At 49.8% G+C, this 14279-nt stretch overlaps 1 protein-coding gene across 1 annotated transcript in view; it reads left to right on the forward strand.

The window, feature by feature from the left end:
• The window catches only part of LOC119965683 (ATP-binding cassette sub-family A member 13-like), a 398370-nt gene that overhangs the window by 93169 nt on the left and 290922 nt on the right, over positions 1 to 14279 (forward strand). Inside the window, exons 10-11 of the mRNA XM_038796446.1 lie at positions 11649 to 11845; positions 12511 to 12641. Of these exons, the coding sequence (XP_038652374.1) occupies positions 11649 to 11845; positions 12511 to 12641 (328 nt within the window). The remainder of the gene's footprint in view (positions 1 to 11648; positions 11846 to 12510; positions 12642 to 14279) is intronic.

Raw genomic sequence — 14279 nt, forward strand, 5'->3', positions numbered from 1 at the left:
TGCCCTCAGAGCGTCACTGTAATGTTCAGCCCAGGGTATTAATTTGCAAGGACTTTGGGGTTGATGGTCGAATTTTTGAGGAGACATGATGGTGTCAGATTCAGCAGGGTGGGGTAGACAAAATCCCAGTAAAGGGAACAGTTAACGGTATTAGCTAACACGGCGGCCAGAAAAGGAAATTGCGTGGCAAGCAATTTGGTGGGAATAGGGTTGAGTGAGCAGGAAGTAGGCCCTTTTCCTACACACTTTTTCTGTGCTACTGTGAAGAATAAATCAATTTGTTTCCTACCTCCACACCTTCTCCCTAAACCCTTTAAAAGATGAATGGTAGCAGTTTAAAAGTTGCTGCATTGCTAAATGTGGCACTTCCCAGCAAAAGCTGCTGCAGGCTAATATGTCTGTGCAAACATTTCCTGTACAAGTGGCCTATTCAGTTCTGATGAGAAGTGCAAAATTCGTCATTCCTCCATAATTGTTCATTCACCGATATTGCTTGCAATGCATTCTAGCCCATAATATCAAACAACCTGTTAGTTCCATTCAAAGGGAATATGTTTAATGAGGAATTCAGAAGCTGTTGTTTTAAACTACTGTTGACATAAGTAACCACTCTGCAGTTACAACAATATTGCTACAGCTGTACAGTAATTACTTTTAAGTGAGTTTGAATAATTTAAACACATTTCACTGTTAAATTATTTAAAACCTGGACTTCCCCAGGCGGATGGAAAAATAATAAATATATAACTTATTACAATCACACTGCTGCAACAGCCAAGTTGAATGTATGAAATCAAGAAAATTCTTTTGGCAGATGCTAATGAGCTTTGAGGTGTAACAATTATGAGCTTTTACATTTTATTATGTGTTTTTTTTAAATTTAGAGTACCCAATTCATTTTTTCCAATTAAGGGGCAGTTTAGCGGGGTCAATCCACCTACCCTGCACATTTTTGGGTTGTGGGGGCGAAACCCACGCAAACACGGGGAGAATGTGCAAACTCCACACGGTCAGTGACCCAGAATCGAACCTGGGACCTCGGCACCGTGAGACTGCAATGCTACCACTGTGCCACCATGCTGCCCACATTTTATTATGTGTTGATCTCAGCTGGATTCTAGTTACAAACGGTTCTGTTGTACATTCAGCTTCGTCAACCCTCTGAGCTGCTTGACTTGCATCAAAGCGCCAAGAAATAGTTTTGATTGGATGATAGGAACAGAGGAACAAGATTAGGGTACTTAGTCCCTTGAGCTTATTTCACTATCCATGGTAGATCTGTGACCTAACTTTATAAGCCTGTCATTACCCAGATCCCTTAATATCTTTGGTTAAAACAAAATCTATCAATATCAGTTTTACTGTTATCAATAGATATAGCATCGGTTGGCATTTATCAAGGAGAGTTACAACTTCCTAATACCCTTTGCATGAAGACTAATCTGACTAATCTGCTCTACCATCTCCATCACACTGGCTCCAAAACGGCACGATGTCCTCGACGCCACTCCGACGCCGGGATGCCATTCTCCGATGCGGCCAAAACGGGTGCCCTGCTGCTCGGATAATCGGCGAAAACGGCCGTAGCGCGATTCTCCGATGGAGCAGGGATTCTCCGGGCCGGATGGGCTGAAGTCCCACCAGCCTGACCGGATGTCACGCCGGCGCCGTTCTAACATGCTATAAAACAGCGTCAACCAGTCGTGCTGGCTGATGCTGCGGGAGGATGTGGGTGACGGCCTGGGGAGGTACCCGGGAAGGGGGTGGGGGGTGGTTGATGGCATTGGGGGTGGGGAGCCCGGGAGGAGGAGCGGCACGACCGTGTCTGCGGGCGGTGTGGGGGTGGCTGCTGGGGGTAGGGGTGGGGGTGGGCAGTCCCACACATCCGCAGTTGGGGTGGGGGTGGGCAGTCCCACACATCCGTAGGTGGGGGTGGGGTGGGGGGGGTGGTCCCACACATCCGTGGCGGGGGGTGGGGAAGGAGTGGTGGGAGCGACAAAGGCTGTGGGTGGCCACGGCCCGCCATGGTAGGGTGGATCCAACGGCCAGACCCCATGACGGCGGACACACGGCTGTCCACCCAACCCATTCACTGTCACGGCGCAGGCGGCCCGGCCGTCCTGACATGTGCCAGACACCCCCACCCCCCACCAAACTGGCGGTACCCACCAGCGGGTAGGTCCAGGGCAGCACACCTGGCTGCCCCCACCAGTGAGGGCAGTGCCACCAGATGGTCTCAGGGCACCGAAGGGGCAGGGGTGGGCAACCGGGCCGGCCATGTAGCCTATGGCACCTGATTGTGGAGGGGGGTATACCAATGCTGAAACTCTGTCTACACCCACCCCCTACAGATCGTACAATGTTTAGCCATCTTCCAGCGTTGTTAGGTCGCTGTAGCGGGGGCTGCTGCCCTGCATGAGGCCTTGTGGGAGCTGGAGCATGGACGTGACAGGGAGGTGGTGGAGCCTGTTGTAAAGCAGCAGGCTGCAATGGGGCACGTGCAAGGCACCCAGGCGGCAGGGCCGCACGCCTGAGAGGCGCAGCAGGAGCACCATGCCGTGCGGGAGCCACAGCACGAGGATACCGAGGAGGAGGCGGTGCCAGGGCCACGGAGGCGTCCAGTGCGACTGCGTGTATATCGGCCCTGCATGTCCTTCGACAGAGCATGCAGGAGGACTCCGGATGAACCAGGAAACCGTCGCCCACATCTGCCACCTGATGGCACACCTGGCACCACGTGGGACCGAGGGTGGACATGCTCTCCCAGTGGCCGTCAAGGTGATGGTCACCCTCAACTTCTTCGCGACAGTGCCGTTCCAGTCGCCGAGTCGGTCACCACGTGGTCCTGCGACACACAATACACCATCATGGTTAGGCAGGTGGAGAGAGGCGTGAGTCGTGGTACGGGGTGAGGGGGGAGTGCTGAGGGGAGAGTGCTGAGGGGAAAGGGCTGAGGGGAAAGGGCTGAGGGGTGAGTGCTGAGGGGAAAAGGCTGAGGGGAAAAGGCTGAGGGGAAAAGGCTGAGGGGAAAGGGCTGAGGGGGGAGTGCTGAGGGGGGAGTGCTGAGGGGGGAGTGCTGAGGGGGGAGTGCTGAGGGGGGAGTGCTGAGGGGGGAGTGCTGAGGGGGGAGGGCTGAGGGGGGAGGGCTGAGGGGGGAGGGCTGAGGGGGGAGTGCTGAGGGGGGGAGGGCTGAGGGGGGGCGGGCTGAGGGGGGGAGGGCTGAGGGGGGGAGGGCTGAGGGGGGGCGGGCTGAGGGGGGGCGGGCTGAGGGGGGGCGGGCTGAGGGGGGGCGGGCTGAGGGGGGGCGGGCTGAGGGGGGGCGGGCTGAGGGGGGGCGGGCTGAGGGGAAAGGGGCCAGGCAGGGGGGGTTCTCACTTGGTGGCACGCACCCGATCTCGGCATGGGCAATCACCCGGTCCTCGGCTGCACCACTATGTCCAGTACCCTCTGCTCGTGCACGGTGAGGGGCCGCAAGTCAGGTACCCCCCTCCGATTCGGGCACGCTCTCGGTGAGTATGGGCGCTCCTCTCCTGGGGGTGGAGGGAATAACAGCATTGTTAGGTGGTCCGATGCATGCGGTTGGATTTATGTTGGCATGGGTGCACAGAGCACACGGCCAACGCGGCTTGGATGGGTGGCTGTAGCCATGCGGGTTACGGCTGTGGTTGTCCTGTCCCCCTGGAGACTGGGTGGGTGTCACACATGTGGGGGGTAAGGGGGGTTGGTGCCATGGGCACATTGCTAGGTACTCACCCTGGCTGCCCTAAGTAGGTCATTGAGCTTTTTGAGACACTGCTCGCCAGTCCTGGGTGTCAATGCGATGGCACTGACGGCCGTGCCCACCTCCCTCCACAGACGCCGGGCCATGTTGGGTGGGACCCTCTGGCCGGGTCCAGGGTACAGACGCGCCCTCCTCTCCTCGAGGGAGTCCAGGAACTTCTCCAGATCATGGTTGGTGAACCAGGGCACTGCTCTGCGTGGCGATGTTGCTCCATCGGCAGCCTGTGCACTCACGTCGCCTTGTGTGCGATGTGGCGGCGCATTGACTGTGCCGCGCCGCGTCTCCGATGCTGCGCTGGTGCCTCGCCGCCACACCCCTGCTAGCCCCCTTGTGCGGCACAGAATGGGGTCTCGGTGAAACACTCCCATTTTGACGCCGGCGCCGACACTCTGCCGTCAGAGCAGTGAATCACGCCCAATCATTTTTGCTGGACTAAAAAACCCTGAGAAGAAAGAGCTTACTTACTCAAGGCCTCACAGCTAATGAGCCAGAGCCGCAGAATGCCCACAGCGTCTGGTCCGCCTTAAAAGCCACCATAGTCATCATCTGTGAGGAGTCGCTCAGGCTTTCGATCAGGAAACACCAAGAATGGTTCGATGAGAACTATCAGAAGATCCTGGATCTCCTTGACCGCAAACACAAGGCGTTCCTGAACTGGCCGCTCCACCAAAACTCGAGTGAGAGGAAACTAGTCCACAGCCAACTGAAGACCGAGGTGCGACAAAGAACTCGTTACCTACAAAACAGATGGTACGTGGGAGGAACGCAGGAGACTCATCAGCTCACCGACAACCACGATGTGTGCGGCTTCTTCCGCGCAATCAGAACCACCTACGGTCCGAGTTCCTAGTGAACATCCCACTGAGAGCTGAAAACAGAGAAGTGCTCATCAAAGACTGAGAGGAAGTAAATACCCGCTGGAGAGAACACTTCAACACCATCCTCCAACATACTACCAGCCACCATTTCAGCACAACCCCAGCTCCCTGTGAGGTTGAAAAAGCTATCTGACAACTGAAGAACAAGAAGGCCTCTGGCGCAGATGTATTGAACTGCAGCAGAGAGGCACTCGTGACAAGAACGCGCAACCTCATCAGCCTTGTCTGGAAGGACGAGAGTATGTTGGGTAATCTCAGAGATGCGTTAATTGTAACCATCTTCAAGAGAGGAGACCGGTCTCACTGCGGAAATTACAGGGGGATTTCCCTGCTCCCCACCATGGGAAAGGAGATCACGAGAATCCTCCTCAACCACCTTCTCACAGTGGCTGAAGAGCTCTTGCCTGAGTCTCAGTGCCGCTTCCACCCATCAAGAGCAGCATCAACGTCTGTACATGGCCTTCTTCGATCTCACAAAGGCATTTGACTCTGTCAACCATGAATGATTGTGGAGCATCCTCCTCAAATTCAGCTGCCCACTGAAATTCATCTCCATCCTCTGCCTGCTCCACGATGACATGCCAAGATCCTCACCAACGGAATTACCACAGATCTAATACGTGTGTAAACTGGGGTCAAACAAGGTTGCATCATCGCACCAACATTCTTCTCCATCTTCCTAGCCCAACACTCCACCCCATCACCCTGAAGTTCCGTGCTGGAGCGAAGCTAACTGACTGGACAAGTGGGAAACTGTTCAACCTCGATGCCTCCAGGCCAGAACAAAGAAGATCTCAACTTCTGATATCGAGCTGCAGTATGCAGACACGCCTGTGTGTGCACGCACACTCAAGAGGCTGAGCTACAAACCATTGCCGATGCATTCACCGAGGCAATGCCACCATGCAGGAGCCAGCTGATGATGATGAAGAGCCGTCCGGCCACCAGGCCGAGGAGAAGGTGAGACGGAGGCATTGCATCAGGTCTCGTCTATACCGACACGTCTGTCGTACGAAGACCTGTTGGACCGAGCGTGCTGCCGCCAACTGCGGCTGAACAGGGAGACTGTGAGACCTTCTGTGCCAGATCATGGTGCATCTGGAGCCATGGGGGCATGGGATATGGGGGAGGACACCGGCTCCCAGTGGCCGTCAAGTTGACGGTTGCCCTGAACTTCTTTGCAATTGGGTCCTTCCAGGTGCCGAGTGGGACCCTGTCTGGGATCTCCCAGCTCTCCGTGCACAGGTACATCCGTGCTGTTACGGAGGCCCCTGATGCCCGGGCAACACAATAAATCCACCTTCACATCAGGTCCGCAGCTAGTGGCCTATGTGTGTAGGGACCCAGCCATGGTGGGCAGCATGGGTGTTGGCATGTGATGCATGATAGGGTGTTTTTGGCCTGCCGGTGGGTGGGGTTCGATAGCCATCTAGGTTGGGTGGGGCGGGGGTGAGTTGCGGCTATCAGTGTGTGGGGCAGAGCTTGCTAACTTCCAGTATCCCTTGTATAAAAACATGAAAAGTTGGAGCAGGAGTTGGCCATACGGCCCTTTGAGCCTGCTCCATCATTCATTAAGATCATGGCTGATCATCCAACTCCATTACCTGTTCCTACTTTTCCCCATTTCCTTTGATCCCTTTAACCACAAGAGCTGTATCTGACACCTACTTGAAAACATGCAATGTTTTGGCCTCAACTGCTTTCTGTGGTAGAAAATTCCACAGGTTCACCACTCTCTGGGTGAAGAATTGTCTCCTCACCTCTGTCCTAAATGATTAACCATATATCCTAAGGCTGTGACCCCTGGTTCTGGACTTACCGGCTATCTGAAACATCCTTTCTGCATCTCCCCTGCCTAGTCCTGTTAGAATGTTATAAGTTTCGATGAGATCCCCCCAGTCTTCTAAATTCCAGTGGATATAATCCTAACCAACTCAATCTCCCCTCATACATCAGTCCTGCCATCCCCGGAGTCAGCCTGGTAAACCTTTGCTGCATTCTATTGCAAGAACATCCTTCCTCAGATAAGTAGACCAAAACTGTACACATTATTCCAGTTGTGGCCTCACCAAGGCCCTATATGACTGCAGCAAGATATCCCTGCTATTTGTACTCAAATCCTCTTGCCAAGAAGGCCAACATACCATTTGCCTTCTTTACCACCTGCTGCACCTGCATACTTACTTTCAGCAACAAGTGTACTAAGACACCGAGGCCTTCTTGCACATTCCCCTCTCTCAACCTATAGCCACTCAGATAATAATCTGCCTTCCTGTTTTTGCTACCAAAGTGGATAACCTCACATTTATCCACATTTTCCTGCATCTGCCATGCATTTGTCCTCTCGCTCAACTTGTCCAAATCACACTGAAGCATCTCTGCATCCTCCTCACAGCTCATCCTCCCACCCAACTTTGTGTCAATTGCAAATTTGGAGATATTACACCATAAATTCCATCATCTAAACCAGTGTGTTTCAAACGTTTTTCCGGGGACCCATTTTTACCAACCGGCCAACCTTCAGGACCTAACCCGGCCGCCTTTCACGACCCACGCCGGCCGACCTTCGTGACCCACGGCGGCTGACCTTCATGACCCACGCCGGCCAACCTTCGCAGCCCACCTCTGTGGCCCACGTCGGCCGACCTGCGCAACCCGCCATTTTCTCTTACCTTGTTTGTTGCTGACAAAAATGGAGGAAATGGTTTTGGGTCCCTTTGGCCCCCCGAACATGGAAAAATAAAGCTGTGACCATATCAAAAAAAATGCGGCCGCACTGCGCATGCGTGCTCGATCATCGGGCGCATGTGCATAGTTTTCTGCATGTGCACCAATGATCGGGGACGCATGCGCAGTGCGGCCGAATATTTTTTATCTGTTCCTGGCTATTTTGAAGGCCGCTCGCAGCCGGCATTATTAAAAGTCGGCTGTAGCGCGTGGATTTGCGCGATCCGGAGCGCCACAACCCTCCCGACACCCGCCCGCAACTCACCTGAGTTTGACAATGCCTGATCTAAACCATTAATATATTTTGTGGATAGCTGGGGTCTTAGCACTGATCTCTCTAGTACCCCACGAGCCTACCACTTTGAAAAATACCCGTTTATTCCTATTATTTGTTTCCTGTCTGCCGACCAGTTTTCTATCCAATGAAAACAGAAAATGCTGGATAATCTCAGAAAGTTTGACAGCATCTGTGGAGAGAGAATGTAGCTGACGTTTCAAGTCTGGATGACTCAATTTTCTATCCATCTCAATACACTACACCTAATCCCATGCATTTAATTTTGCACGCTAATTTCTTATGTAGAACTTTGTTGAAAGCCTTCTGAAAGTCGGAATAAACCACATCAACTGGCTCCCCTTCATCAAGTCTACTGGTTACATCCTCAAAGAATTCCATTAGATTTCCTTTTTGTAAATCCATGCTAACTCTGTCCGATCCTGCCACTGTTTTCCAAGTGCTCTGCTATTAAATCTTTTATCATGGACTCCAGAATTTCCCCCAACTACCGATATCAGGCTGATTGGTCTATAATTCCCTGTTTTCAATCTCCCCTGGGGTTACATCAGCTACCCTCCAATCTGCAGGAGCTGATCCAGAGTCTATAGAATCCTGGAAGATGACCACCAATTCATCCATTATTTCTAGGGCAACTTTCTTGGGTGCTCTGGGATATAGATTATCACACCCTGGGGATTTATCGGCCTTCAGTCCATCAATTTCCAACACTATTTCCCTACTGATGCTGATTTTCTTCAGTTCTCCCTCTCATTACAACATATGTTCCCCAATGTCCGCCACGGCAGATGGTGAAATTTGAATTCAATAAAAAAAATCTGGAATTAAAAGTCTGAAGGTGGCCATGAAACCATTGTTGATTGTCGTAAAAACACTCTGATTCACTAATGTCCTTTAGGGAAGGAAATCTGTTATCCTTACCTGTCTGGCCTACATGTGACTCCAGACCCACAGCATCCTCAAGGACCGATAATAAATGCTTGGCCCAGCCAGCGACGTCCACATCCCATGAACGAATGAAAAAAAATATATCTTGCTACTTCTACTCTGACTAGCGCGTGGCACTAGTAGTATCCTGAGATCATCACCTTTTGAGGTCCTACTTTTCAACTTACTTCCTAACCCCCTATATCTTGCTTTTAGGACCTCATCCCTTTTTTAACTATGTAATTTGTACCAATGTGTACCACGATCACTGGCCATTCACCCTGCCCTCCAAAATACCCTGTCGCCATTCTGAGACCTGCTTAACGCTAGCATCAGGGAGGCAACGTACCACCCTGAAATCTTGTTTGTGGCTACAGAACACCTATCTATTCCTTTATAATTTAATCCTCTCTAACTATTGCAGTTCCCACACTTTCTACTCTTTCCCTGCGCAGCACAGCCAACTATGGTGCAACAAATTTGGCTGTTGCTGCTTTCCCCTGAGAGACCATTCCCCCCAAGATTATCAAAACAGTATATCTGTTTTTCAGTGGAATGGCCACAGGAGATTCCTTCACTTCCTGCCTCATCCTCTTGATCTGTTTGGTGGTAACCCATTACCTTCCTGCCTATGGAGTCTTGGCCTGCGGTGTTACCACCTCTCTATACATACTATCCACGATACACTCCACTTCACAGATGCTCCACTGTGTCCCCAGCCACCTCTCCAGCTCTGAAATTCAGTCTTCCAGGAGCTGCAGCTGGAGACACTTCCTGCATACATGATTTTTTTAGTCATTTACGGGATGTGGGCATCGCTGGTTTAGACCTGCATTTATTGCTCATCATTAAGTGCCCGTAAGAAGATGGTGGTTAGTTCTTGGTACACCCACTGTGCCATTAGAAAGGGAGCTGCATTTGTCCTTCTAGACAGTAGTAGTCGTGGGTTTGGAAGGTGCTGTCTAAGGAACCTTGGTGATTTACTGCAGTGCATCTTGTAGATGGTGCACACGGCTTCCACTGTTTGTCGGTGGTGAAGGGTTTGAATGTTAAGAGGGAGCAATCAAGTGGGCTGCTTTGGCCTGGATAGTGTTGAGCTTCTTGAGAGTTGTTGGAGCTGCACTCATCCAGGCAAGAGTATTAGATTACACTCCTGACTTGTGCCTTGCGGATGGTGGACAGACTTTGGGGGGGGGTCAGGAGGTGAGTTACTTGCCCTAGGATTCCTAGCCTTTGTCCTTCTCTGATAGCCACAGTATTAATATGGCTAGTCCAATTCAGTTTCTGGTTGTCTGATTGCAAAATTGGCTGGGATCAGAAAGTGAGTCTGGTCCAAGATTTTTGTTATAAGTGCGATTTGAAATTTTCGAATGTTGGTGGGATCTGTGAATCATTAACAATACGTGGAGGTACTGTTTGTGTTAAGGATGTGTGTGTGCGTTAAGGTGGTGTGTTTGTGGTGGGAGGGAGCCTGTTTGCGGTTAGTGGGGGGGGATTTTTGCAGTTTGGGAGGTTTGTTTGCCTTGAGGGAAGTGTGCTTGTGTTTAGGGACGTCTTTGTTGTCAAACTTTCGCTGCCGTAGTTTTTAGAAGGCTGAGCTAGCACAGCTGATTGATGTTGAATCACATTGCCATCGCTGGCCTTTTAGTGTTCACCTTATTCTAGAGTCCATTATTTGGAACAAAATGTAACTTTGCTGGTTGTGTACGATGCGAGCAGTACATCTGATATTGTGCAAGCATATTATGCTCAATATTTTGCAGCTAAGTTCATTGAATTCATCATTAATTTTATAGCTAACGAAATAGAAAGTTATATGGTCTGACAGTATTCATTGAAAGTAATGAATTTTAAAGTTGTTTAATTTATGTTGTCTACTATATTTTGAAAGGTTCTTTATGAGCCAAAATTAACTGGTTTTAATTATCAGTTAAACGCAAAATGTCGCGGATGCTGGAAATCTGAAAATAAATGCGAGATAAACTCAGCAGGTCTGGCAGCATTTGTCGAGGATTTCTTCTGTTTTTATTATTATTAGTCAGTTTTCTGTGGTGTACAATATAGCTGTAACTAGTAAACAAATTGATGTATGAGATACTTCATGCTTTGTGCTATATCTGTGTAATATTCCCCATACCTTAATGGGACTGGGACACACCCATTCATGACAGAATTATTCATTGTTCAGCCTATTAAAAATGAGCACATTATTTGTTGAGATATCCTTTCACAGCTTGTTGTGACTTTTGCGCCCTGTCAGCTTGTAAATGATGTGCATATTAAAACTTCTGATGTCCAGATCAAGTACACCATCTGAAGGTCGGACGAGGGCTTCCACAAAGCATGGGGGCTATTCATCATCCTGTTCCAGGACCTGCTGAAGCCAATAGTGACTAGGAAGAGAGGGGGGACAGAGGAGAGCAGATAAGAACGCACTTAATGGAGAGGGGCAAAGGGGGGAGGGGAGGCAAGGAGGGAATAATAATAATCTTTATTAGTGTCATACATAGGCTTACACTAACACTGCAGTAAAGTTACTGTGAAAATCTACTAACCCAAGAGAGTCGCAGAGAGAAACATGGGTAGAATGTATGTAAAATTTATAAATAAGAAATGTCACAATGTGTAAATATCAGGTGCATTATATGTTAAAATGTCATTCTGCAAAAACTGGAAAAATGCCAATAAAAATATTGGGGAAAAAAACTTGAGAAGGGATGCTCAACTGAAATTTCTGAAATTTGTGCCAGTGATCATAAAGAATCCACACCACTAATTTTACAAAAAGTAAAAAAACAATATTATATTTTAATGTTATGAAAGAAGAATATTTTCAGTACCCATTTACCTTGAACCTCTATGTAAACAAGATGCAGAATCTCCTTTGGTTTCAATAAAAATACATTAAATAAATATTAAAATTAACCCTCCGGTTTATATGAAAATAAGGAGATTGTATTCTTAAGGGGTAGAGATTCAGTTTTAATGCTTACTTTGATTCACTCTGTTAATGTGTCTTTTTCATTTAACACACTTTAAGGCCTTCAATCTTTGGCTCAGCAGTGGATTGCCTGACTATCTGTTGACCACATTTGACCAAATGTCAGCAGCTGCAATGAGACTTTCAACAAACAACCAGGATTTTGTGACAACTTCTTCAGTACCACAGATTCTTCAACTGATCAGCAATTTGCTTCAGCTCTGTGCGCTGCCTAAAAGCAATGCATCATCAGAGGCGTGAGTTATTTGGTTTATTATTTTTGTGTAACGCGAGGGTCATTTTCCCTTCTGGTGTGGAAGGGTTGATTACTTAAGGATGTTAGGGGTGGGGAAAGTATTCTGCATCTTTCACCATAACTTTGACAAAATATACATATGGGCACCGTGGAGAAACAGCATTAATATTACAACCGCAATTATCATGAACTTGTTAGATTTTCAATATGTAGGAAAATGTATGACAACATTGTTAATCTGTTGGTCCATAAGGTGCTTGTAAATGTTAAATTTAGTATGTGTGTTGGAAATATTTAAGTCTCACCCTCAAATAAATATCACTGATTGTGTGGTACTGAGCCATATAACTAAAGATGGCTACCGATTTGATCCCTCAGTTCACCAATTTTAGCCAGGTGGTGAGAACATGTGATGGAAAGAAAGTTGGAGCCTCTACCATCACTATCCATAGCTCTAGACTACAACATGCATGTGAAAAGAACGTATTGCCAGACTCCATGAGTGATCTGTGACATATCACCAATACAAGACACGGAATAGACAGTGTGAAAGATGTTTTCACTGAGCCTGCTTTACTCAAGAAAATATAACAGATAAATATACAGCTGCAAGCAAATAATCTGTGTTCCATGTGAATAAACGTTAATGCTGTATCTATATTGCAGGTTTGAAAAGTATCAGAAAAGGATTCAGGAAAATCTGGAAAGTTTTAAACAATGGCCTCTGATCAAGTACGCGTTGATGATCCAGAAGTCGCAAACGGACGTTATGATTCAGCAAATGAAGCTTGAGAGAGGTAGTATAAACAATCTTTATTGTCACAAGTAGGCTTACTTTAACATGCAATGAAGTTACTGTGAAAATACCCTAGTCGCCACATTCCGGCATCTGTTCGGGTACACAGAGGTAGAAGGATTGATTGATCAAGGATTGATTGATTCTGAAACCTGACACAGATGGCTTTCATGAATACTTATGGGATTGAAACAGGCTGATGACAAATTAATCGTGAGGGGCCTCACGGTAGCATGGTGGTTAGCATCAATGCTTCACAGCTCCAGGGTCCCAGGTTCGATTCCCGGCTGGGTCACTGTCTGTGTGGAGTCTGCACGTCCTCCCCGTGTGTGCGTGGGTTTCCTCCGGGTGCTCCGGTTTCCTCCCACAGTCCAAAGATGTGCGGGTTAGGTGGATTGGCCATGCTAAATTGCCCGTAGTGTAAGGTTAATGGGGGGATTGTTGGGTTACGGGTATACGGGTTACGTGGGTTTAAGTAGGGTGATCATTGTTCGGCACAACATCGAGGGCCGAAGGGCCTGTTCTGTGCTGTACTGTTCTATGTTCTATGTTCTAATCAAATTGCCCATTATTTATTGTTAATTTCATGGACAGGTCCAAATGATATCGCAACTCACGAGTGTTTTACAACCCGTATCAGACTCCTTAGATAAAAACTTCTAATTACTCTATTCTTGTGTGCACTATGCAGTTACATTATGGAATAGAGTGTCAAACTGCAAGGAACCTTATCGAACATTCCGGGGGGTGGGGGGGGGGGGGGGGGGGGGGTGGGGGGGGGGGGGGGGGGGGGGGGTTGGAGGGGGCACGATAGCACAGTGATTAGCACTGAGGCTTCACAGCTCCAGGGTCCCACATTTGATTCCCGACTTGGGTCACTGTCTGTGCGGAGTCTGCACGTTCTCCCTGTGTCTACGTGGGTTTTCTCCGGATGCTCCGGTTTCCTCCCGCAGTCCAAAGATGTACAGGTTAGGTGGATTGGCTATGCTAAATTGCCCTGAGGTCAGGTGGGGTTCTTGGGTTATGGGGATAGGATGGAGGTGTGATTTAAATGGCGTGCTCTTTCCAAGAGCCAGTGCAGATTCGATGGGCCAAATGGCCTCCTTCTGCACTGTAAATTCTATGAATTGCCTCGTCACGCCCGCCTCGGTGACACTTTGAGAGATCTGGGCCAGGATTCTCCCCTACTCGGGGGGGCGGGGGCTCCTGGCGTAGCGGAGTGGCGCCAACCACTCTGGCATCGGGCCTCCCCAAAGGTGCGGAGAATAGGGGCTAGCCCCGCGCCGGACTTGTTGGCGCCACGCCGACTGCCGCCAAAACTGGCGCCAACGGCCTCTGACGCCCGCCATCCGGCGTCGGGGCTGGCCGAAAGACCTTCGCTGGTTCGCGCATGCCGCTGACGCACCGGCACATGCACGGTAGGGACGTTCTCTTCCGCCTCCGCCATGGTGGAGGTCGTGGCGGCGGCGGAAGAAAAAGAGTGCCCCCACGGCACTGGCCCGCCCGCCAATTGGTGGGCCCCGATCGACGGGCCAGGCCACCGTGGGGGCACCCCCAGGGCCCGATCGCCTCGCGCCCCCCCCCCCCCCCCCCGAGGACCCCGGGGGCCCGCTCACGCCACCAATCCCGCCGCCGCCAG

This window comes from Scyliorhinus canicula, chromosome 5, assembly GCF_902713615.1.
Source record: "Scyliorhinus canicula chromosome 5, sScyCan1.1, whole genome shotgun sequence".
Lineage (NCBI taxonomy): Eukaryota > Metazoa > Chordata > Chondrichthyes > Carcharhiniformes > Scyliorhinidae > Scyliorhinus > Scyliorhinus canicula.